Source organism: Alosa alosa, chromosome 17, assembly GCF_017589495.1.
Source record: "Alosa alosa isolate M-15738 ecotype Scorff River chromosome 17, AALO_Geno_1.1, whole genome shotgun sequence".
Lineage (NCBI taxonomy): Eukaryota > Metazoa > Chordata > Actinopteri > Clupeiformes > Clupeidae > Alosa > Alosa alosa.
Genome location: NC_063205.1, coordinates 3,601,878 through 3,627,703, shown reverse-complemented (window position 1 = coordinate 3,627,703; position 25,826 = coordinate 3,601,878). Strand labels below are relative to the sequence as shown.

The 25,826-nt window shown below is 38.6% G+C and overlaps 1 protein-coding gene and 1 pseudogene across 4 annotated transcripts in view; both read right to left on the bottom strand.

The window, feature by feature from the left end:
• cacna2d1a (calcium channel, voltage-dependent, alpha 2/delta subunit 1a) overlaps positions 1 to 25,826 on the bottom strand; it is a 61,543-nt gene that overhangs the window by 10,586 nt on the left and 25,131 nt on the right. For 2 of the 4 annotated variants that reach the window (XM_048267879.1, XM_048267880.1), the window contains exons 8-36: positions 24,307 to 24,376; positions 18,800 to 18,850; positions 16,025 to 16,124; positions 15,131 to 15,295; positions 14,765 to 14,869; positions 14,536 to 14,614; positions 14,298 to 14,347; positions 14,118 to 14,207; positions 13,867 to 13,944; positions 13,018 to 13,101; positions 12,715 to 12,789; positions 11,567 to 11,638; positions 11,254 to 11,325; positions 11,104 to 11,165; positions 10,121 to 10,197; positions 8,931 to 8,954; positions 7,482 to 7,542; positions 7,182 to 7,279; positions 5,892 to 5,973; positions 5,643 to 5,708; positions 5,378 to 5,550; positions 5,210 to 5,281; positions 4,954 to 5,021; positions 3,955 to 4,002; positions 3,785 to 3,856; positions 2,432 to 2,584; positions 2,005 to 2,057; positions 1,458 to 1,513; positions 885 to 1,011 (exon numbers count right to left, since the gene is read on the bottom strand). In XM_048267879.1, coding sequence (XP_048123836.1) covers positions 885 to 1,011; positions 1,458 to 1,513; positions 2,005 to 2,057; positions 2,432 to 2,584; positions 3,785 to 3,856; positions 3,955 to 4,002; positions 4,954 to 5,021; positions 5,210 to 5,281; positions 5,378 to 5,550; positions 5,643 to 5,708; positions 5,892 to 5,973; positions 7,182 to 7,279; positions 7,482 to 7,542; positions 8,931 to 8,954; positions 10,121 to 10,197; positions 11,104 to 11,165; positions 11,254 to 11,325; positions 11,567 to 11,638; positions 12,715 to 12,789; positions 13,018 to 13,101; positions 13,867 to 13,944; positions 14,118 to 14,207; positions 14,298 to 14,347; positions 14,536 to 14,614; positions 14,765 to 14,869; positions 15,131 to 15,295; positions 16,025 to 16,124; positions 18,800 to 18,850; positions 24,307 to 24,376 — 2,383 coding nt within the window. The remainder of the gene's footprint in view (positions 1 to 884; positions 1,012 to 1,457; positions 1,514 to 2,004; positions 2,058 to 2,431; positions 2,585 to 3,784; positions 3,857 to 3,954; positions 4,003 to 4,953; positions 5,022 to 5,209; positions 5,282 to 5,377; positions 5,551 to 5,642; positions 5,709 to 5,891; positions 5,974 to 7,181; positions 7,280 to 7,481; positions 7,543 to 8,930; positions 8,955 to 10,120; positions 10,198 to 11,103; positions 11,166 to 11,253; positions 11,326 to 11,566; positions 11,639 to 12,714; positions 12,790 to 13,017; positions 13,102 to 13,866; positions 13,945 to 14,117; positions 14,208 to 14,297; positions 14,348 to 14,535; positions 14,615 to 14,764; positions 14,870 to 15,130; positions 15,296 to 16,024; positions 16,125 to 18,799; positions 18,851 to 24,306; positions 24,377 to 25,826) is intronic. The other 2 variants (XM_048267881.1, XM_048267883.1) reach the window with 1 other exon arrangement.
• Positions 22,548 to 22,701, bottom strand: LOC125311089 (annotated as a pseudogene).

The window sequence follows — 25,826 nt, the reverse complement described above, 5'->3', positions numbered from 1 at the left end:
GTTCATCACAATTAAACCCATACTCGCGTCAACTTGTGCAACCTGTGTTCTTAGATGACCTCTAGGACCAAAACTATCTATTCTACGCGTAAGCCACATTGACAAAGCCTATCCATAAAATAGTTTAGCCTACACTATGGCAGGGTAGGTCGCGTAGCCGTATTTGTCAGGGGGTCCCTGCAACCTTAAAGCTTAAACAAAGGTTTTAGCCTGAAAAGTAAAGGAACACAATATGGAAAAATTGAACGTCCTGTTATTTCAGGGTTTGACTGCAGGGGGCAATACAATTGGCACAATTCAGATGAGTCTTTATGAAATGGTGAAGTTGTTTTGTTGATGTTACCCTGAAAATAAATCTCGAAGGCTACTTTAAAGCTGCAGTCGGCAAGTCTGGCAGATTGAGGGGACTTGTGTGTGTGTCTTGTGTGTCTTGTGAATGTTTACAACTCTCATGCCCCTCCCCCACTACCACTGAGCACCCTCTCATCGAGCTCGTACTCATCAGTGTGTGTGCACCAGACTGTGATTGACAGTCAAATCTCACACAGCCCTGCGCTGATTAAGAAGAAACAGGATTTTTGCAAAACAAATAACAGGCTCTAGGTGGAGGTAGAAGCGTGTTTTTTTCCCTAAAACCAGCTGATTTATGTTGTTCTGTCGGAGGCACATAATGTCAGTTTTAGTGAATATGATCAAAAAAATCTTGCCGACTGCATCTTTAATGGAATTATTTTCCAATGCTCTGACTCTTTGCCAATCCATTAGCTGGTGGAAGTGCACTGTGAGCTCCTTCAGACTAAAATATGTAGTTGTCAATTTCTTCAGTGAAACAAACTATTTATTGTTATTTGAATGCTGTTAGGATAAATAAATGCTAAGCTTACCTTGAGCATGTGTCACATTCCACGCTGCCATTAAACGATGTTTCATTGTTCTCAAAGAAGTATTGAGACTGCTCATTAATACAGCTTTCCTTAGACATTCCATCAGAGAGCTCTTCATCTGTGTCCACTATGAACAATACACAAGCACACATACACAGCAGCACTTAATTTGTGGAAACAGAGATACAGTTAATCATGAAACTGTTTAAATTGAGAATCAAAGTCCTCCAACAGAAACCAATATGTTCAGTCTGCAAGGGCACAGGCAAGAAACATTGAGAAAATGTTTTCTCGTAATCTCTTAATGGACTCAAAATGAACTACCATTCAAAACATACAATATAAATCGTTCCCAAAAGAAACATATTTCAATACCACAACAATCATGTTTGACATGTGGCTATGCTTGGAAAAACATGAGACAACAGAACATAAATCAAATAAACTGTGTGATGGTATGTGGCAAAATGAAATAGTTTCAAAGGACATGTTGGTTTTGAAACCAAGTGTCTTTTAAGAGCATAATCACTCTGACACAGAACAAGGAAACACACTCCTGCCCATGAATCTTACCTGCTTCTAAGAAACTCGGGAAAGTGAACGAAACAAATAGTTGCTGCATTATGGACCTTGGAAGCAAGAATAAACAGACACAGGATTAGACTGACATGGCAGCATTACAAAGAACTGCAAGAATCTCCAGCACAATAAATCAGCAACCATTTTTACAGTCAAAGAAGAAGTATTTCTTGTGTCAGCTTTTTTAACTACAAGCACACACCACACAAATGAGAAAGAGAGCAACAGAGAGAGAGAGAGAGAGAGAGAGAGAGAGTATTAAATCCTCTTGCATATTGATCAGGTAAAAAGTACATATACGCTAATATTTTCAATAGCCTGACAATGGCCTTCATTAAAGTGGGCAACTTTATACAGCCCTAAGAAGGCTAAAGTCCATTAAATCCATTCATCATTGTGAAATGTGATTAGCTCTTATCTGGAAATAATCATAAATAAGACTAGGAACCAATGGTCTAGCTATTCTAATAAAAAGACAAAAATACCTTTGGCTTGTTACACCATATTGTGTATTATCTACCAAAGTAGATGTGTAACTCACCAGGCTGCTGCTGACGCCCACCAACCAAGATGCAATATATCTGCTATGGTGGGCTGTGATAAAACAAAACTACATATCATTGGATGCTCCAAAGAACAAAAATAATCCTAAAAAAATAATTTAAAAAAATTAAATAAAATAAAAAAAATAATCCTAAATCATCCAATTCAGTGGTAAACAACATGAATCAGGGGTTAAACACTCAGGAAAGGAAAGAAAGTCAAAGTTTTTATATAAAGCTGTGATTTTAAGAGATTAGAAATAATCCAATCAAGCACTAACCTTTGAAAAAATGTAAATCTTAAATGTCTTAAATGTCAGTAGTCAGTTTTTACGTGTACAGGGCGATATATAGGCCTTCTGTAGAATATACTTATTTTTCTTCCTGTCTGTGTGTGTACACTCCCTATCTGTATTTGTATCTCACCACATAAACAGAGCGCAAACCAGCAGCAGATTTGGTTTCTTTATGGGGTTCACATGTGGACTGGTAGTCATAGGTCTTCTTGAAGGAGAACAGAGACGCATTTATCAGGTTCACCATCAGTGAGGGGTCAACAATTCCAAAGAACTGTCCAATCTGTAGGGAAAACACACACAGGCAAGCAGACATACGCATGCAAACACACACACACACACATACACACACGCACGCACGCACACACACACACACACACACACATTATTTAATAGTCTTGAACCACAGCATCTTCCTAAAAAATAGGCTTAACGTAAAACAATATTAGCTACTAATGTGGAAAAGAATTTCATATTCCATCTTCATCATCTAAGTTTATGAAATTTAGAAGTGGAATCTGTACTTCCTAATGATTTTCTGTTATATGTTATGATCCGCCAGAGCAACAATTGTTACCGTCAATGTTACGCTAGCAACAAAGGAGCTAGGATTGTTAATGTCAATTTGATGTAGGAACAGTCAGACATTCTAACCAATCAAAGTGCTAACATTCGGGATGAACCGGTCTGGGGCAGGATGTTTGTTTTCGTTGTGATGAGATAGTTTTGTTTGAATGAATCAAATGATGGTGATCTGAGCACTGCATTAGGCTACGATTTGCAGCTGCCGCTTCGGTTTTCCATGTGATCCCCACCTTAAAGTCAGATCAAAAGGAAAATACCACTGAAGTCTAAGATTCATAGTAAGTTAGAAAATTACTCAATGATCAACAGAGAAAGAGGGCCAATTTACTTAAGTAAAGACACTTAGGTAAATCAGGATTCTGATGATCTGTATTAGTCAAAGGGTAATCTTGAATCTTTGTTAATATATGAATAGCCCTATTTTGACAGTGATATCCTCAGAGTCAGCCTATTCTGCCTGAGCGGGTTATTTATTTCAGACCAATAACTCAACTGTCCATCCAAGAAATGCTACTGTAGACCAGTCACCCCTCTGCCAAACAAATGTCTCAAACACTATCTTAACCTACACTGCTCTGTACTGTTACAAATGTCTCACACACCATCTTAACCTACACTGCTCTGTACTGTTACAAATGTCTCACACACCATCTTAACCTACTGCTCTGTACTGTTACTGTCAGTGCTGTAACTTCCCATGCATACATGACATGGATTTGGTGGCTGTACAAGGTTGTTTTAAAAGCATGTACACATAGTATCATGCTACATGTGCAATTTCTGCCACAGAAGAAACGTCATTGCTCCAAAACTTTGGTCAAGAAGTGTCTGCTAAATGTAATGTAATGCAATGTAAAATGTGGGAGTTGCAAATGGGTTTCTGGTAAGAGGCATCCACCTGTCTGATGTAATCATCACGATTGGCCATGATCAGGAAACCACCATCATCCAGGAGGACACAGTCCACATACTGAAATTGAAAAAAAATTAAATATGAAGTGACAAGCCTGGATATTTGAAATGGAAAAATGGTAAAATGCTTAAAAACAACAACAAAACAAAGCCAACCTCATCGTTTCTTTGACAGCCACAGATTTCATCCTTGCAGATTGAAGGCTAAGGCACAGATATATAACTCAGCGTCACAATTCAGTCCAGAGATTAATAATTACCATATTTTCCGGACTATAAGTCGCACCAGTCAAAAAATGTGTCATGAAGAGGAAAAAAACAAATATATAAATATATATATATGTTGCACCTGAGTCGCAGGACCAGCCAAACTATGAAAAAAAGTGTGACTTATAGTCCGGAAAATACGGTAATATTACATATTAACCCTTAAAGGTGTAGGTTTTTGAACGTTCTAAGTTCCGCAACAATTGAAGGTTCTAAAATTCTATGTTGAATTCAATGAACCCAGATATTCTTTAGAATGTTCATTTCTCAACATTCCCTTACTCCTTTAAGGGTTAATAATATATTATAATAATAATAATATATAATACGTAAGGGATAACGGTAATATTGCATATTAATAATATATAATACGTAAGGGATAACGGTAATATTGCATATTAATAATATATAATAATAATAATATATAATAATAATAATATATAATAAGTATTAATATTGATAATATATATTATATTCGTAAGGGATAACGGCCGCTGAGGTGTCCTGTTATACGGAATTAATGGACGAGGGGCGAGAGGCAAATAAATCCCTGAGGCGCAGCCCCTACTAACTACTGTTCTGCCCACACTGTTCTGTTCTGCCCACACTGTTCTGTTCTGCCCACACTGTTCTGTTCTGCCCACACTGTCCTGTTCTGCCCACACTGTTCTGTTCTGTTCTGCCCACACTGTTCTGTTCTGCCCACACTGTCCTGTTCTGCCCACACTGTTCTGTTCTGCCCACACTGTTCTGTTCTGCCCACACTGTTCTGTTCTGCCCACACTGTTCTGTTCTGCCCACACTGTCCTGTTCTGCCCACACTGTCCTGTTCTGCCCACACTGTTCTGTTCTGCCCACACTGTCCTGTTCTGCCCACACTGTTCTTACACTGGTCTTCACCGTCGCATGTATGAAATTCTCCATCCAGGTCTCAACATCAAGCTTCACGCCTACCACTGTGAAAAAAGAGAAAAGGTGTGATTGCCATGTGTCATGGAGACACAATTTAAAAGCCTAAATGTTGGATTATTTTCATGAACTAATATAATAAGACTAATAACTAATATACAATATGCATAAGTAAAAATGAAATGTAGCACAACTAATTTTAATTCTGAATGATAACATGGTAGCTCTGAATTACCAGCAGGTTTGAGCTTGGCCCCATTAATGTTGAGGTCCACACCCCTGCTCACCAGAATTGAATCAACTGTGTCTATAATAAAGAAGATCAGTCATGATAATTAGTAAAAACACAGTCCCTATACTGTACATGCATCAAGTATTAAACAGGAATGGCGACAAGACCTACCATTGTAGCGGGGGTTGTAGACTGGTGGTGTAAATATGTATAGGTCGTTGTCCAAGCTCCTTTTGTAGAAGCTTGACTCATATGCATCATACATATTGTATGTCTTAAATGCTTCATAAGGGTCATGTGTCTCATATGCCTCATAAGTACTCTCTGACCAATCAAGACCAGCACTGTGGGAAAGACCACACACAGTACACAAAAATAACAAAGGTGTCTACACTAAAATGTCAACTTCATGTGTACACATTTAGCAGTCACACACCTGCTTGGGTAAACTCTAGTGATGCCTCCGTCTGTAGCCACGAAGCGAGCAGACGCCCCCGCACTCCTGTGCAGTGCAAAAGTATTATAGATTAAATATCAAGGAAGACTTACCTTGTCATAACTGGTTAATTCAATATTTGTTATTTGGCCACACTCATTATCACTATACTAAGCTTACAAAGGCTAGTACAGAACAAGAGGGTGAACAGGTTGCTAAAAACAAAATTGTTCAAAGGACAGCACTCACAGTGTTTGTTCTGACCACTTCCTCACCAGCTCTGATGTGATACCAGCATCCAGCAGAAGTTTATTCACCAGAGCACTGTTGCCTAAACCATATGATCCATTCATCAGAACAAGCACCTGTATGTCTCAATCCAAAGACTTCATCTGTTATAGATATTTGCAGACATCTGTATGTATAACAATGTTACTATAACATACCATATAGAATCAAGCTTCAGTTGAGTGATTCATCACAAAATCAATCACATCTCTGTCGCTCTCATTAACAAAAAATATTTTAAACAAGATCAATGAGTTGACTCCAGACTCCTATCTCAAATTCTATCTCCTATCTCCCACCTTATTGTTATGTGCTTACATTTGACATTTGAGTTCACACTTCACCTTCCCTCTATGAAAATCTTGGAGGTCTGCTCATATCTTAAATCTCCTCATCTTAAATCTCAGATTTTATTATTGCATTATTTGCGTCATGTAACTGAAATAATAATAAAAAAACATAATTCTAAAGAACAACAACAACAACCATGGTCTGTTGTAAGACCTCAGAATATTTCCATATTTAGTAAATGATCATAAATGTGAAACTACACATTCATTATTCAGTGGGAGATCAATTAACACAATGACTAAATTAAGAGCAAGGCAAGGTAACAGCCAGATTCATTCCTGTAGCTACTAAACATGACTGTATTGTTCGAAAGTGTGCAACAATGACTGTTGATCAAAGACTTATGTTCCTTTACACCCTATATCCTCACAGTACATAAAATATTGTGCCGATATCCACCGACTTGGTAACCCCCTTGGCGCGCCACAACCACACCATCCACCTCTAAATCTCTATGAAAAATTCCATGTAGTCCGACTGAAACACAATTATCAAAGAGATGATTGTGTGAATCATGACTTTCAGCATGCTTCATAGCGAATATATTCTTCACATTGAATAAAAGGCATGTTCATAGACACATGCACATTTTGAAATACCAATTGTCTGGAGTTGTGCGTGACCTATTTTGTACCCTTGCAGTCCTATACCGGACTTGAACTTACAGCATTGTTCTTGGGAAGCGAGCTAGCAAAGACACCAAAACCAATGGATTCTAGAGAGGAAGAGAGGAAGCTAGGTCCAACACTTCCTCACAACAACCAGCACCTTTTTACCACTGCTACAAACCAATCAAACCTTGCACACCTTTGCACCATTCTTTAAGATATCAGTCAGGATGATAACACTGATGAAATACACACAAAAGCTGTGTTGGCACAGTGGGCATTATATACGTACAGAGAGGGTGGTTGGGTGTGTTCCTGTCAATATACTTATTGAAGTTGATCAGGAACTCTGTGTTATTGTTTGAGGGCTTCAAGTCTGTGCAGTACTCCCTAAGAGTCCAATCATAACAAATAATATTTAACTCAATACAATTTAACACAATTCTGGTTCATTTTACACTAATGCAATGATCAAAACCTTCTGAAAAATTTAAGTAAAGAAAACATTTAAGAAACATTTAAGAAAAAAAAGTAATAAAATGTAAATATAAATTCTGTGCAATTTTACACAGCGCACAAACATTGAACTTACCTTTGTGCAATGAATGTGAATCCATATTCACTGAACTTTTCCACCTGCAACGTCTCAGAAACTAGTCAGAAAATTAAAAGATTTTCCCTTAATGTCTTATTCAAGTAGAATATTCATGAATATTAACGTTTTTAATTTACTTATACCCAAACATACCTAATTACCACTACTTCTATACAATTACTAGTTGTACTATTTACAAGCATTAAATGGCTATAATGATGAAGTAATGTTGGATGTTAACAAGATCTGTTAAGAGTGGCTTCCCTTCTAAAATCTTCTCACAATCTTCTACTACAGTATGTTCTGTTTGACTGTTTGAATCCAAGAAATTGGATTGGATTCGAAATGTTAATATCAATCGTATCATGCCCTGGCAAGATCTCCTGACACACACTATGCCCACAAGATGCCCTGACACACAGTATACAAAGCACACCATTTCTCTCTATCATGCATGTATTTACACTATAAACACGAACACACACACACACACACACACACACACACACACACACACACACACACACACACACACACACACACACACACACACACACACACAGTGCAACAAGCACTGTCATTGAGCTTCTTGCAGCAGTAACTGTTTAGTCAGAATAGCCGGGTATATTCTTTTACCCAAAACATAAATGGGTTGGAAAATTAGTGGATGAGGCAATGATGTCATTCTTTAGTGCCACTGGGAACATTTTTAATGGCACCCCTCTTCAATCCTCTCTAAAATGACATTAGGTGAACATGTGGCTTGTCCTAGCATGCTTTTGCTTTTTAGATAGATAGATAGATAGATAGATAGATAGATAGATAGATAGATAGATAGATAGATACTTTATTGATCCCCAAGGGGAAATTCAAGATTTTTATTTTATTATTTATTTTATTGTGGGGCAGAAAAGTCATGTTTTCCTGCACCTTCATATACTAAAGCAACTATATACCTGATGATAGACTAACAAAGCTTGTTTATACAACACTGAGATCAGAATAAATGAAGAAATCTAATTTGCAAAAACTAAAAAAAAACCCTAAAAAAAACACACACATACACACACACACACACGGGTAGACAAAATACCCAACAAAAATGTCAAATACAAACTAACAAAACCTGTGTATTAATAAACTAATGACAAGGTGGAGCTAACTGTCGGTCATTATCAATGCTTTGGGTACTGCTGTTAGGGTATTTCTGAGGTATATGTAACCTTCTTCACACTTAAGAATTCCCCTTATGATTAAATAATATATTTGATTTAATAATTGTGTAGTTGAACATTTGAATTCATCCTCATGTTTTGAACCCATTCACTAAAGCGTATGTTTTCCCCTGTTCTCCTCCTGTACTGTATCTGAACAGTCAGGCGCATCTGTAGTAACAGAGCAGAATAACTATGAAAGAGGAAGTAAGCTGTGAAGGAAAATACTTGCCCATGTCTACTGAGGGAGTCCACGCTGACGATGAACAACCAAGGGGGAGAGGAGTGGGATACAAGGGGGAAGAGGAGTGGGATACAAGAAGGAGAAAGGAGGAGAACAAGGGAGGAGGGTTCATCATAGGAGAAGAAAACATGATTTACACAATATTTTATTCAGTCCAAAGAGTCATGAATAAGAATATTGTATGCACAACATGATGTTAGGGGTTTCAATCACTTTAGACCAGATGATGCTATGTCTATGGAGAAAAAAAAAGCTTTGGGGTTTGGTGGTTCTAAGTAAGGAGCACACATCAGGGAAACAAGCAATGTCCTCACAATATCTGTCATAACCCTTCTAACAGATTTCTTAAGAAAGCTCTTAAAGGGACACCAGGCAACGTTTTCGTGTTAATTAATCATCTTCGTAATATGGTTAAATGACTCATTACGGGGCTAATGAAGGCTCTCTCGCCCGCCCCTACTGCCTGTAGGAAGAATTATCCCACTTGCAAGTTCGGTGTATCCTACCCGCCGACCTTCAGTCTCACAGTCTCAGACATTGCGAGAAGCAGGATCAGTTTACATCCTGCATCCACAGCACAGAGGCAGGCTAACGAAACGCTAGCGATTGTTGCAAACGTGTGTATAATGGCAGAGCCAGCGAAGAAGCAGCGAAAACCCTTGACGGAAGATGCAAAGAAAAGGAAAAGAGCTTCAGGCCGAGCGAGGGGGAGTTTCGTAGAGAAAAAGCATCAGGCTTGCCTGGTATCCCTTTAACATAGTGAATGTTAGTGGATAGTGGTTTTAGTGGCCTGTGCACACACAAGAATTTGTCTTTCATCCACTCACACACACACTTGGAGCAATGAGCACACTAATAGCTCATAAACACACACACAGCCATTACTGCAGTGCCTGGAGAGCAGTTGGGAGGGTTAGGTGCCTTTCCCAAGGACTCTTCAGTAATGGCTGTAGAGGGAAGGGAGAGCACTGTTCAATAACTCTCCCCACCCACAATTTTTCCTACAGACCAGGTTTGAATTGCACTGAACTGGTGATCCTTCGGTCAAAAAACAGTTCCCTAGCCTTTAGGCCATGGCTGCCCCAAAACAGGTTGCTACAGTATGCAACCACAGGAAATCTAAGATCCATCGGTTTCTCATTTAAAGCTTAGATAATATTAGATGTAAAAAAACTTACATTTGGCCTGGGTAATGGTGTCTCCAATCGCCGCACGAAGATAGTGAAGACTGTACTCTGGTAATACCAAAGCTAAACTGAAAATACACACACACACACACACACACACACACACACACACGGTAAACTAAAAAACAAATGAACTTGGATCAGTATATTAGATATTTTAGTTGTGATAAATGCATTAAAAAATGTGTTCCATTTCTGCTTCCATTGCACCCTCTACAGGTAAAGGTCACTGTATTTAGTATTTAGTATTTAGTGTGCTTTCAGCTTAAAAACAATATAGCACTTATTATTCATCACTAAAGCACGCATGACACATGGTGTGCATAAATCATTTATACCACGTTTATAAGAAATGTCTTTACAAGAAATAAACACATTCCAAAATCAAAGGCAAAAGAGGAAAATTATAACAACAAAATCACTCTATTTTGACATTCACATTTGGCACAATACCCCAAGAACCTGTGAGATTTTCTGAGAAATTTGAACATGTATGGGTGGTAATGGTAGATGGCTGGTGAACCTACATTTTAGCTATGCTGTCTGACGAATTACCCAGAAAACTGCTTGACAACCTGTTTGGTCTCACAAAACCTTAAATAATATTTGCTGACGCAGTTCAGTCAATCTTAATCAAGGACCGGAACTGTTCATTTTAGAAATTGCATCAACTCGTATTTGGCTTCATGGCCTAAGAGTATCTTGAGGGTACAAATGCATGCATTCCAAAATGACTTAACTGAGGCTGTATTTAATTTTCTAATTAAATACATTTAAAACGGAGTATATGTATATTAACTCCAACATACAGTATAGTATAGGTATCAAAGACCTTAAATGAGCTCAAAGTTAAAGGTAATGGTTTATTGGTGCTTGCAGCTAAATATTTCATTTTTTTATTTAGTTGATAGAAAGTTAGTAAGAGTTGCACCTTCTGACTACATCTAGGAAAACACTCAACAAACACAATTTACCTGTAGTCAGTACCACTAACATGGCCCCATGTGTAGGTTCTGACACCCCGGTCAATGTAGCGCTACCAGAAGAAGAGAGTGAAATGAGATTCTAGACATCTGACATTCTAGATATCAGAGCGAACAAATATTTTTCTCTGAAAGACTAACCTCATCCTGGGACTTGACAAGTGTGGTAAATGTCTGATTACCAGTATAACCATCAATCATATTTCTTCTGATCTAAAGGTGCAAAAATAGAAACATCTAAGTAATCAAAGTGAGACAAGCAATCAGGCTAATATTAATGAACAAGCGTTTTAAGCTTAAACAACATTTAGACCAACACATTTATCCTAACTGCTGTAGAAATGATCCGTTTGTCTATTAATGAAAGGTAAATGCTAAATACAACCATTGTAATGATACATTCAGTATGAAGCCATGTGCACATAACAGAGAGATTGAAAAGGGAAAAACTCACATCCACTTTGATCTCATCTTCTAACTCTGCATCAAGGAAATCCAGTGTCAATGCTTCCTGGAATGATGTTTTCTTTGCAGAGACAATCCAAGACAAACAAAAAAATATGTATGTATGAACAACTGTTTCCATTATTTGCCACTGCTACTCTTATCTCATGTATCCTTTCTCTCATGACAACTAGAGGAATATGAGTCTCCAAGGAATGCCATCTGGCGTTGCCATGCCTACATACAGTACAATGCAACACAGACTATTTTCATTTGTGGTTCCCCAATGGTGGCATATAGAGTGGATGCATACAGTGCGCTAATAGTCTGGAAATTATTGTATAGTGTTGCTTTGAAGTTGACAGTAGACACAAAATTATTAAACACAGTGTAACACAGAGTAACATTTGATTCAATAATTTTTAGGGGTGCCAATAATTGTGCCACATAACATTTTGCTAATATGTTATTGTTTGCTAATATGTTATTGTTATTTTTGCTGTGAAAGTATTTTAAATATTTAAATTCAAATGAATCATTGAATAATCAGCATTAGTGACATTAAAGTTAAAAAACTCTTTTATTATTATTTTCACTGTTCAAATAATGGCCATAATAATCTATGATATGACCTAATATGCTGAGGAAATAAATTCAAAAGTGCTTCAGGAAGAAGTTTTTTTTTCACATACAAGGCATTTCAGGCCACAGATATAACCTAGGGGACACAATGAAAATAAATTAACACTCCCCTGAATGTCAACACTATTTCTTTGCATTGATGTGCGACTTTAGAGTTGACAAACTCTATTCCTTGCTGCAGACATCGCATAGGTCTTTATTTTAATCAACACTTTATTTTTATCAACACCATCAGGCCGTTTTTTTAAAGTAAATGTTCCAATCAATGATCTAGGCAGCACATTTACTTCTCTCTACTTAATTTTACAGCCTTATGGTTACTGACTAGAACGGCTCGGGGTCAAATGTCATACGGAATCGATTAATCTGCGCTATTTTTTTTAATCAGTTATTTTTTCTCAAATTAATTAATCGAAATTAATCAGTTATTTTGACAGCCCTAATAATAATAATAATAATAATAATAATAATAAGCTGTGTGTGGCTGGGAAGACAGATCAAGAATGGGATTCATACCTTAGGCTTCAGGTTTGGATGGAGCAAAACATATCCATTTGGATCAATAGCAAAATAGTATCCATTTGGTCCAAGCTAAAAAAGAGATAATGTCTTAATTAATTCATTAGCCTATTCATTCCAACAGGCCAACATAAATATGACTGAATAGTAAATGGCACATTGGAAAAGATAATGACAAAAATAACAAAGTACAGCTTTTAAAGCTACAAACGGTTTGTATAGCTTTCACAATATAATGCAATCTCATAATTTCTAATCTACAATATTTTCACAATTAATGGAAGGGTCAGAGGGTTTTACTGTAAAGCGTGGTGTCAGCCTCTTGATGTCATCGAGTGACACATCAACGGCCATCACTCCAAGTATTAGCTGATTCTGCTGGCTCTAGAGAGCATAACAAAAGGAAAACCATTATCCAAAACCTGAAACAGGGATCCAAACTCACAGCACAAATATAAGGGATCCAAACTCACAGCACAAATATAAGGAATCCTTATTAAGGGAGAAATCCGGCCGATTTTTACATGGATTTTGATTACTAGACGTCGCCGAGTATGTCGATTGGGAAAAAAACGGGCAAAATCGGTGCTACCGAACAGGAGTAGCTGAGACAGTAGAGTGCAGAGAGCAGCTGCAGAATGGTGTGCAGATGTGACAGTACAAACTGTCACCGTTCAAACGGTTTCTTCACAATTAATGAGTTGAAAACACATTGTTTTGTCACGTAAGAGCCCTGTTCATGTTGCACAGAACTATTAATGACATTTTGAGTCTGTCAAGAGGCAAAAAAGGCACATTAAGATGATCCCCCAGACCTAGCATAGTAGCTGACCGGGAGTACTGGCCATTAGCTGCAGCTACTCCAGTTCGGTAGCACCAATTTTGGTCATTTTTTTCCATATTGACTCGGTGACGTCTAGCGATCAAGATCCATGTAAAAATCGTTTCTAATGTGTTCTAATGTTCTAAATCTGCTTTACTGAATGGAAATACACAGTTAATCAATCCAGTTTCAAATACAATAGTGACTTTTAGAACAGGACATCAGTGAAAATGAAAAAGAAGCAAAATTAATATAATTATGTGAGCAATTAATTAGCAAGACATTTAAGACAGAATGCCACTTTGCTGACGGGCGGGTTTCTTTACCTTTCCTTTATTTTTGTTATCTTTAATTTTGGTTTTATTGAAGACTGGAAGTGTTCCTGTTATCACCTGACCCAACTCCTGAAATGAAGTGGATCACATACAGTACAATGAACAGAGCACAGACAATTTCAGGTCCATTCAGGAATTCTGTTGAAGTTCATAGATGAAAATATGTCATCAATGTCACAAATGGAGAGCAACCAGAGCTAATCAGACTACTACTATTCATACACTTTGTCTGTATGACCCACCAGAGCATCCATGTAAACGTTGGTCCACTGAACTTTTTTTGCCTTCTCCTTGGCCTTCACCATGGGCCTCCCCAGCACATCTAGGTATTCCTGTGTTTAAGCACATACTATGAAGAATTAGTGAACAATAGCTTGGAGAATAAGCTACACAATATGTTCACCGGTATAATTTTTTTCTACCTGTGTATTGATCCTGATGGCACCTATAGATGGGATCTCATAATAGTACCCTAAAAAAGGTATAGAAAACATACACTTTGGTGGATGGTACTGTACATATGGGACAGTTAGAAAAGGGTACCCAAACTGGATCTATGTCTTAATTACGGTAATGTCTGTGTCATGGCATCAAAGGCCCATCATAGGCATGTGTAAAGTTTCCTGTCGCTCTATAATACTGTGCAAACGGTTTGTATACCTTTATTAGTGCAAGCCATCCACTGAATAGGTGCTTTGTCATAGTTGTGCTGTCCCACAGAAAATGTGAATATCCGCACCTGATGGAAATAAGAGGGCCGTTAAGGAAATACAAAACACATAGGGGAGCGTGTAACTGAAGGAGGTTATAGTGATGCGTGAGATACTTGGTAAGACACTGGTAGTCAACAGGTTTCGTTCTCATTTGCTGTGTATCACATTATACGCACCCTCTTATCTGGGTTGTACTTTTCAAAGATCTCTGAGGCTCTCTCTTCACCACCATCCGTGAAGAGCATAATGATTTTGTTACAGTTGGCACGTGTCACATTCAGCTAAGGAAGACAGAAGCTTACATCAGTTCAGTTCTCAGAAATGGAGAAATTCAAGACAACAAAGTGATAAAATACTGTACATTACTATTGCATTAATATGTGTAGGATTAATTGTGTGAGAAATTTCACTGAATTTTCACATTTTCAGTGACATTAATAAATGTGCGTGGAGGGAAATCTCAAGGGAAGTACATCTACCAAACATAAATGATATAAATAAAATGTAAAATTCAGATCAGACAATCACAAAAGTATACTAACATTTACAGACAACAGCTGTTGAAAAGCCATATCAAAACCATCCTTGTAATTGGTGATTCCTTTTGCAGTAATGTTCTGCACTGCATCTTTCAAGATCTTTTTATTACGGACATTGGCTTGAACCAAGTTGTCAAAGCAGGCAGCCTTTTTAGCATCTTCGTTGAACTGAAATGACAAGAGTATGGATTTGGAATAGAGTAGGACACATAGCCAAAACCACAGAAAGTAGTGAACACCACAGAACTGGTTTTAAATGTACCAGTGCATACATACCTGGGTCATTCTATGAAACGGGTGCCTTTTCCACTATAAAATGTTTAACATTTTTATCAAAAGTAAACTTTAAATATGCATATCAACCCTTTGTTCTGTTACTAAATGTTTTACTAGTTCGGTAAATATGTATTTGGCTAAAATGGTTGGCTTGCACCCAACTACCGGTATATATTTACAATTTGATCACAGTTAAGCTACTGGACACCCTTGAACACCACATCTGAAATATAGTCTTCAAATAGATAATGGACAAATGGATAGAAAAGATACATAATTACAACAGTAGACGTTCATTATTGTGGATATTTATTCCCTGCCAAACAGTGCAAAAAAAATAAATACTATTTCCTTTTTTTAAATTCCATAAATTTATAGTCACAGTCATATGGGAAATATAGAACTGAATGAGAATGACAGATCACTTAAATCAACACACCCTCATTTCCTAAAGAGATTCAGTTCAGTATGAAGGGTATCTGATCAGGTGCATATCCGTATTTTTTTTATGTCTCTCTCATACAAATAAACATAAAAAAGTACCTCTTACCTGATCTTATTATCTTACACTGACACACCTCTTATATTTATTTTGAGCAAACTGTTCAACCTTATACTCACAGAAACTATATTGACATAGTCATCATCAGAAAGAGTTTCTAGCATCTCATTGACTGATGTGCGGATCAGTCTCAGTGTCATTCCAGATACACTCCCACTCCTGTTAGAGAAGTAAGAAGAAGAAAGATGGCATTTAATAAGCATAACAAGCATTATTACAGTAACAATACTACTGCATAGGAAACCGGAAAGTTTTCAGACTCTTTCAACTTTTCCATATTTTGTCTTTTCAGACTCATCTTAAAATGTATTCAATTATTATTTTTTCTCAATCTACACACAATGCTCCAATACTCCACAAAAAAACAGGTGTTTGCAGTGTTTTGTACATTTACAAAAAATAACTGAAATATCCCATTTACATAAGTATTCAGACCCTTTGTTATGATACTTGCAATTGAGGTCTGGTGAATCCTACTTCTGTCAATGGTCCTTGAGATTCTACAACTTGATTGGAGTCCACCTGCGCCTAAATGAATTCAACACACCAGAGCTCAATTGCAAGTGTCAAAACAAAGGGTCTGAATACTTATGTTTGGCTGAGCAGCCAGATCTAGAAAGACGGTTGGTTGTTCCAAACTTTTCCATTTGACAATGATGGAGGCTACCGTGCTCTTGGCCACTTTCAATCCTCCAGAAATTTTCTTGTATCCTTCCCCTGATTTGTGTCTTGATACTTACGTATGTAAATTGTATATTTTAGTGTTTCTTTATAAATTTACAAATCACTCCAAACACCTGCTTTTTTGTGGAGCATTGGAGTGTTGTGTCCAGATTGATGAGAAAAAGGTGAAAGTGTTTTGAAAGGGTCTGAAAACATTCTGGGTGCACTGTATCTACCCTACTCTCTTCTTGTCATAGGCCATTTGGACACATCATCAGTGATCTACTTAATCAGGAGACTGTATGATTGTGCCTGTAGAGACTGCCCAGTCATGCCTTCTACAGCCCTACCAGTTAAAGACAGTGAGTTGCAACAAAAGCACTCATTTTAAACGGTCAGATGCTAAGGCCAATTTTGGCCTGTGTGTACTCACAATGTGCTCAAGAAACTTCTGTTGCTTCCCTAGGTCAATCTACAGTTACCAGTCATAAGCGGAGGCTAGCAGCCCAGTCATAAGCAGAGGCTAGCAGCCCAGTCATCAGCCCCGTCATAAGCGGAGGCTAGCAGCCCAGTCATAAGCAGAGGCTAGCAGCCCAGTCATCAGCCCAGTCATAAGCAGAGGCTAGCAGCCCAGTCATCAGCCCAGTCATAAGCAGAGGCTAGCAGCCCAGTCATCAGCCCAGTCATAAGCAGAGGCTAGCAGCCCAGTCATCAGCCCAGTCATAAGCAGAGGCTAGCAGCCCAGTCATAAGCAGAGGCTAGCAGCCCAGTCATAAGCAGAGGCTAGCAGCCCAGTCATCAGCCCCGTCATAAGCGGAGGCTAGCAGCCCAGTCATAAGCAGAGGCTAGCAGCCCAGTCATCAGCCCAGTCATAAGCAGAGGCTAGCAGCCCAGTCATAAGCAGAGGCTAGCAGCCCAGTCATCAGCCCAGTCATAAGCAGAGGCTAGCAGCCCAGTCATAAGCAGAGGCTAGCAGCCCAGTCATAAGCAGAGGCTAGCAGCCCAGTTGAGGCCCTGCCCGCCGCCTGCGTTTTCCCCCCTATCCTGCCAAAGTGAATGTATGCCTATGCCAGCTAGGAGCTGATGAGCTGATGTATGCCTGGCTAGGAGCTGATGTATGCCTGCTAGGAGCTGATGAGCTGATGTATGCCTGCTAGGAGCTGATGAGCTGATGTATGCCTGGCTAGGAGCTGATGTATGCCTGCTAGGAGCTGATGAGCTGATGTATGCCTGGCTAGGAGCTGATGTATGCCTGCTAGGAGCTGATGAGCTGATGTATGCCTGGCTAGGAGCTGATGTATGCCTGCTAGGAGCTGATGTATGCCTGCTAGGAGCTGATGTATGCCTTGCTAGGAGCTGATGTATGCCTTGCTAGGAGCTGATGCTTGCTCTGATGGACTATAGTGCAGATGCGGTCAGCTACTGCCTGCAGCACCTGGTCATGGCACCTGTTAGTGTTGGAGTTCTAACTGTGATGCCTGCAGGAGACTCTGATGTCCGTTGAGTCTCTGTAAAGTAACAACTCTCTGAATGTGGTGACCTTAAATATATTTGTCAGATCCGTGAGAGGAAAATGAAAGCCTCTTAAGTCTGATGAATCCTTTCTTTACATCCTTGTTTTCATGTTGTGCGGGTAGTGCCTTTTCTAGGTCTGTCCTGAGGCCCATGTAATTGTGTCTCAATAGTAGAAATTCTTTCCTATATTGGATTCCGGTTTGCACAGGTATTGCAACAACTGCTAACATCAATTCTAGAAAGAACCGATGCTTGACATTTTGTATTCAATTCATTTGATATACTGTACATAAAATGTCCCTGGAAACTGTCAGTAAAAAGTAATTTCAGTAATTTCAGGAAGCCTTTGAGGTGTCATGTCAGAATGCAGCTTTCAAGGCAAAACAAACTGTGAATTCTTACATGGTGTGAAATACACAGAATTACCCATCAACACATTTTTACAGATATGTTGTAATATAGCCCTTTCAATCCTCACTGACAGGCATGCTCCATTATAAGCGGCTTGATATGACGCTGTCTGAAGAAGTTGGCAGAATATATTGATGGTGTTTCAGGAGGAAATCATGAGGTGATGAGAAAAGTGTGCAGGGCAACTCTAAATTGTATTTCATGTCTGACTTCTGAATGATGAGAATTATGAACACGTTACTTACGCATCCACCAAAATCAGCATGTCCTTAGGTGATGCAGCCCCCTGTATGTACCTACAATATGTGACAGATACAACAGATACACTTACAATCACACAGCATGAAAGAGACACAAGGTTTTAAAAATAAATGTAAAGGTAAAGTAGGTAACTAAACGTTAAGATGTTTCAACTAGTGTTAATTTCGTCAGACGAGACGAGAGGAAATATGTTCGTCAACGACCTTTTTTTTCATGACTAAGACGAGACGATGACGAGACGGCAGTAATGTCCTGAAACACTGACTAAGACTATCTTAAGATGCATTATTGTTGACGAAAAAAGACGAGACTAAAATGTTTTGCATGAAATAAAAACTAAGATAAAATCTCCCTTCATGTTCGTCTACAAAATGAGAAGACAGAATATCTAGCTGTTACGTTTTCAAAATATTCCGAATGAGTTCATACGCAACGGCTTTCCTGTAGGCTAGTCTACGTGCTGCTGCTGCAACCCTGTGGCTGCAACACGAAACTGCATGGAACAAGAACACTGGAGATTTCTGCCAGAGTTAGCAACCTAAGCTTTATGCCACAATGCTACATACTCAGAAGTTGAAGCTTCTCTCATACAAATTAACATCCCCCAGAATGTCCATACGAAAATGTTCAGCATGTAATGTCAACTATTCATCTAGTTAGACTGATGATGCAAAGTTTGCTAGCAAGTAAGCTAATATGGAAAGTTCGCTAGCAAGTTAGCTATGGCTAAGATGGAGAGTCTGTTTGGGGAATGTGTTGTGTTTGGGCGCATATCGCCATCTAGCGAGGCGGAGTAAAACATTAATAGTTCGGCCTACGACAGTGTTTCTCAAACTTTTTCAGTTTCAGGACCACTTAACTAACCCTAGCTAAAAAAAAAAAGATTAGACCTACTTCAACAGTAGCCTATAATTAGTCTACACAATAGGCCTACTTACTGAACCACCTTGCTTATTGTCTTTGCACTTTGCTTATTGTGTCAGAGGATTCATACTGTATGATTTAAACTGGCATATCTTACATAGACAGTGTTGCAGAACTGTTTGGATTAACATACAAGTTATATTGCAAACAACTCATCTATATTATATTTTACCACGTCTGCTTGCGGACCACTTGTGATAGCTTGCGGACCACCAGTGATCCCCGGACCACACTTTGAGAAACACTGGTCTACGAATATGACACTGGTCCAGTCAAATCTTTTACTGTCTATGGTCAAATCCCAGCCGAGCTATAACTGTAGCTCGACTTACCTGTGCATGTAAACATACTGACTGACAAAAAATCTGAATGAGTAATTATAACAGAGTAGCCCTGTGGACACACAATATTGTTGGAAAATTGAGATGTGTGAAACACTATTTGACTCATGGTAATCAGAAATAATTTGTTATAAAAAAAAGACTAAAATGTGTTGACTAAAACTGACCAAGACTAAGATACCTTTAGTTTCCTTTTGACTAAAACTAGACTAAAATGACGAGACTTTTAGTCGACTAAAACTTGACTAACAAAAATCATATTTGAATGACTAAATATGACAAAGACTAAAAAGGACATTTCGTCACAAGACTAAGACTAAGACTAAATTAAAAATAGGTGACAAAATTAACACTAGTTTCAACCTGGGCCCTACTTTTAAGGTCTAAATCAGTGGTCCCCAAACTACGGCCCGCGGGCCGGATACGGCCCACCACCTCATTTTGGGTGGCCCCCCAAAACATGTCCGTAGTATACATCATCCGGCCCGCACGGGAGTACAACATCGTCAAATTAAAACCTCCGCAATTTCCCCCATTCATTCTCTATGGCGAGTCTTAACAGTACACATGTAATACTCTTTTTGTCCACCGGTGGTTGTTTTGGTGCTGTTTTGCGTTTGCCATCGAAAACGGAATGAAATGTAGGCCTACCTGCAAACAATGTAAGAGGCCTATGCTGACTGCATCAGTGCTCAAAGTATTTTAAAAATGTATCAATTAATTGTTAATAACTAACTAACTTCTATTCAAGTCATATTTCTGGGACTTTCTGGGATAATTATTTCTATTTTTTATTCGCTCGTTCAAATGTTCATACAAAGAGTTCACAAAGTTCTCATCAGGTGACTGAAAGTTAGAATGGTGGTCATTTTAGACCACTTCAGCACTTTGCTATTTTTTTTGCAAATTCTCATAGTTTGAGAACTTTAAATTATTTGTAGGATATTCACAACTTGAGCTGTGTATGCAAAGACACAGAATTCAGAGTTCACACATTTTTTAATAAAATGTACTTTTGGGACTCCCTGCTAATACTTTTGGGAATGCAAACGTTTTTTTATTAGTATTATTTAATTTTACACTGATATGGCATGATGACAATATAAACACAGCAATGGTATTAAATTGCAATAGCCTATGATTAAATGTAATAGAATATTCAACTAAGGTAGACTGCTGTTGTTCACAGCACTAAGCTATTTATGGTTACTGATATAGAACTTCTCCGAGTCTCTGGCCCTCTCTTGGAGCCAGGCATAGTGAGCTGGCCCTCGGAAGAAAAAGTTTGGGGACCACTGGTCTAAATTCTCATGATGGACTTACAATAACAAAATTGATCAAGCATTTAATCAGAAAGCTAAAACCGTTTGCCTCCACAAGGCCATAAATAAAATGGAGGCAATAATGCATAGGATGAAGTGAGTCAGAGTGGTCCCACCTACATGTATGTTTAGGCCAGGTGCAAGACAAAGGATTCTAAAAGGTAAAAACAAAAGAGAAAATCCACACACTGGAGTAGCTCCCAGAGTTGAATTAAAAGAAAAGAAAAATTTCAACCAGACAAATGGATGAACTTTTTGACAGAAAGGGTTATTCTACAGAATTCATGCAAAGAGTTTGAAACATCTTGGAGAAAGTGTCTTTTGCCCCCCAAAACTTTTCATTCACAAGGTACACATTTCTAATACTTGGACATTTTAATTTTTATATTGTCTTTTTATGCGTTTTTGGAATGTTTTCCTTCTCCCGAAATTTGTCACTACTGAAACACAATAAGTCAGGGAATATCTAAAAAAACTTTGTTGAAATGCCTATATTTACAGTTAAAACAATGACTGAATGGTTCTAATCAACTGAAAATGGGACAAACATGCTTGGACAAAGACTCATGGTTATCCTGCCCACATGTAAAGTATGGAGGATGCTAGGATAAGCAAAAAATTCCACTGTTGGAGAGTTACAGAAAAAGGTATCATCTTGGGGTCACCAAGTCCTCCAAAAAATCTTCAAAAGTGACCTCACTGCTAATGAATTATTTAAAGGGCATGCCAGGTAAAAGCCTGTCCAGTCATTTAATTACCAATGTGGCAGGAGTTACTGAATGGTACAGTTACTTTGTCTGGAAGTGTGGTCTATTGTAAATGTAAATACACAAGGAATTTGATCTCTGCATTTATCCCATCCGTGAATTAGTGAACACACAGAGCACACAATGAACACACAGTGAGGTGAAGCACACACTAACACGGAGCAGTGAGCTGCCTTGTTACAGTGGCGCTCGGGGTTAGGTGTCTTGCTCAAAGGCACTTCAGCCGTGGATGTGGGCATGTGAGAGCAGTGCTCAACCACTTCCCCTGCCCATATTTTTCCTACTGGTCGGAGATCAAACCGGCAACCTTGGGTTCTAAGCCCGAAGCCCTAACCAGTGGGCCACGGCTGCCCCAAAAACTAAAAATTAAACAAAATCATCGGAGAGTGAACACAGTCCCCCACTACCACATATTATGCAGTCGAGATTCCCACATTTGGGGAATTCGTTCGGGTCAGCTACCACTGAAGTGTAATGGCAGAGCCTCGCCAAAGGTGAACCACCTTCATGATCTCCCCTGCCAGGTAGGTAACGATTGTCAACTATTGTCAGATGAAAAGCCTAAAAAAAGCAACACTTACCCCAATAATGTTCGAATGACTGAATAAAAAACTAAGGACATTTATCATGCAGAGGAGTTGCTGCTTACATCTCGTGATAGTGCATTTTCAGGTGTGCTTCATATCCGCCTTTTGCTATACACCAGGTTTTTCTTGGTCAGTGGCGTAATGCTTTTTAGATAGTGTAAGATAGCGATTTTTAGATAATGCGCCAGATCACACCTTAGGTCGTTAATTGCCACACCCCTGAGTGCAATAAAAGAAGCACTTCCTTTGCCTTCGTCATTCATCGGTGACTTCCAAAAGGCTCAACAGTCATTTGTCTTACTGTGGGCGTTTATGATCTGATGAGCAAGCCAGACAAACTGCAATCCCTTGATGCGGACACCCACAAATACCAACAAATTCTTCAGTTAATCATCCTTCTTGCTGTGGCCATTTATGATCCCATCAGAAACTATACAAACAAAACACCAACCCGTAATGAGAACACCAAGAAGTACCACCAAAGTCTTTGGTCATTCCTCTTTTTTGCTCCCATCGTTTATGATCCGATCCGCAACATAACCACACCAACTGTAAGCCCTTGATATGGGCACCCACAAATACCTACACATTCTTCAGTCAATCCTCTTCATTGCTGTGGCCGTTTATTATCTGATCAGCAACATACCCAGTCAAACCGCAAGCCTTTGATGCAGACACCAACAAATATTTCGATACCAACTACCAACCAATGTCACAAATTCTCATTCCTCTTCTTTGCTGTGGACATTTATGATCTGTTCAACAACACAGCCGACACACAATCCCTTGATGCAGGCACCAACAACTACCACTCCAGCATGTGTGTTGGGCGTAACACCCATAACCAATAAGAAGGAAAACAAGATGCCATCTCCCATTCCCTTAACCCTTAAAGGTGTAGGTTTTTGAACGTTCTAAGTTCCGCAACAATTGAAGGTTCTAAAATTCTATGTTGAATTCAATGAACCCAGATATTCTTTAGAACGTTCATTTCTCAACATTCCCGTCACACCGGTGTGACGGTACTCCTTTAAGGGTTAAAGGCAGTGTTGGCCGCCAGAGGCAAACTTCCAGCAAAGTTCTAGCAACAATGGCAAGTCTTAGATTGATTAGTGTTCAGTTTTCTCTGTAAGTGTTTTCAGATATGTGTGTGGGTATTACCAATTACCAGATGTGTTTTGTATTTGGAAAAGAAGTGTTTTCCCAAGAAACCGTGTGTAGTGTTTCGCAAGTGTGTTTCAGAACTGTAAACAACATGCAAAGCAGAAAATGTGTTTAAGGTTTTGAGGCTTTGGTCTAAGCATTCATTTTTAGAGTGCAACGGGCAAAGACTGTATGAAGACTATTTAATAAAAATAAAAGTTGACCACACAGAAGAGAACTCTGCTCCAAATCACCTCTGTTAAGCTTCAGCTCTCAGATGTATATTTCAGACATAATGCTGCAGAATTTCAAGACACTTTTGTCAATGGTGACATGCTGTCACACTGTACATCTTATTGAGAATGAGGGTGTGGTCGATTGAAAAAAGCTTGAATTGGGATACTCACCATGGTCTCCGTCTGACATCATATAGATCAATTTTGTTTGGTGTTTTTTCTTTGTCTATCCAAGGAGATGCTACAGGTAAAGAAAAAATAAAAATACTAATCTTAGTCTCCCTGTTCTAACATTCAAATGTTAGGAATACATCATAACTCGAATACTGACAGGTGCAAAGTGAGCTACAATGAAATTATTGATTTGACCTTTCAATCTGCATATCAGCAAAGGGAAGTTGAAATCTATCTTGCATAATAATACTAATGGGGTGTGTGTGGAGGGGGTGTATCTGTGGGTGTGTGTCTATATCTGCTATTATTTATGCATGTCTCAGTGATATTTCAGTCTGTATGAAAAAGAGATTGTTATCTTCATTTCAATATTTCCAACATCCAGCCGATTCATCATTGACCCCTACTAAAGCTGCACTTAACTTAGGTGTCATAACTGACTGATCATTGACTATAGTCTATAGTATAATCTGATGAATGTGCACCTTGAGCAAATGATAAAAATTCTTTCAGAATGCTTTACATTTTTGAACTGAATCGAATTGCATCGATTCGTGATCGAATTGCATCGAACTGAATCGTTTTTTTTTTACGAACATCTATCTTTTCTTGTATCGAATCGTGCCCATGTATCTAGATACGAATCGGATAATCTTTTACATGACAGATTCACACCCCTACAAAACACACACAAAGAGAAGTACACATATACACAAAAGCAAACGCATACATGCACACACTCATTTACATACACAAAAGTTGCAAGAGTAGGGGATTGAGTAGGAGATAGCAACAAATTAACAAGTGTGATTTGCGGAGAGAATGTGCAGGACTGAGCGGCGATCATATTTTGTACCATAAAGCAGTTTGGAAAAAGATTCCATTTATTATTAGGGGCTAAACCATTAAAAAACACCAACACGTGTCGGCTCACTAGCCTTCATCAGGGTGTTGGGAACAAAGAGTCTGAGCATAATTATAGCATGGGTTTCAGGTGTGCCAATGATGCACTTGCTATACATTTCTTCAGCCACTAGGGGAGTCATTTTGGTCAAGCAGGTCATTAATCAAAGACAACAAGGCAGTTGGGAAAATCCAGTTGAGAAACTAGCAATGACATCATTCCAAATGATTATTCTTCACAAGCAAAGAACTCCACATCAAAATTGAACAAATATGAACACACCATCACAATTCATAGTCAAGATCACGACAGCAATTCTAAAAACTCTAAACGCATGCCATACATGCATTAAAATACAGTAAATATGAATAGGTTATACATTACAGTTCATGATCAAGATGTCAACAGTAGTTCTAAAACCTTGATGCAGGTCTACTCCACACATGTATCAAAACGTCCATAAATCACAAATCACGGTAAAGATTGCAACAGTAATTCTAAAACCTGGATGTATTCTAGAATCAGTAGATAATTACATGTCAAAACTCAGCAAGTCCTAACAAGTTCTGTCAAATGTCATAGTTCAGGTTATTCTAAAATGTACTCCACACAA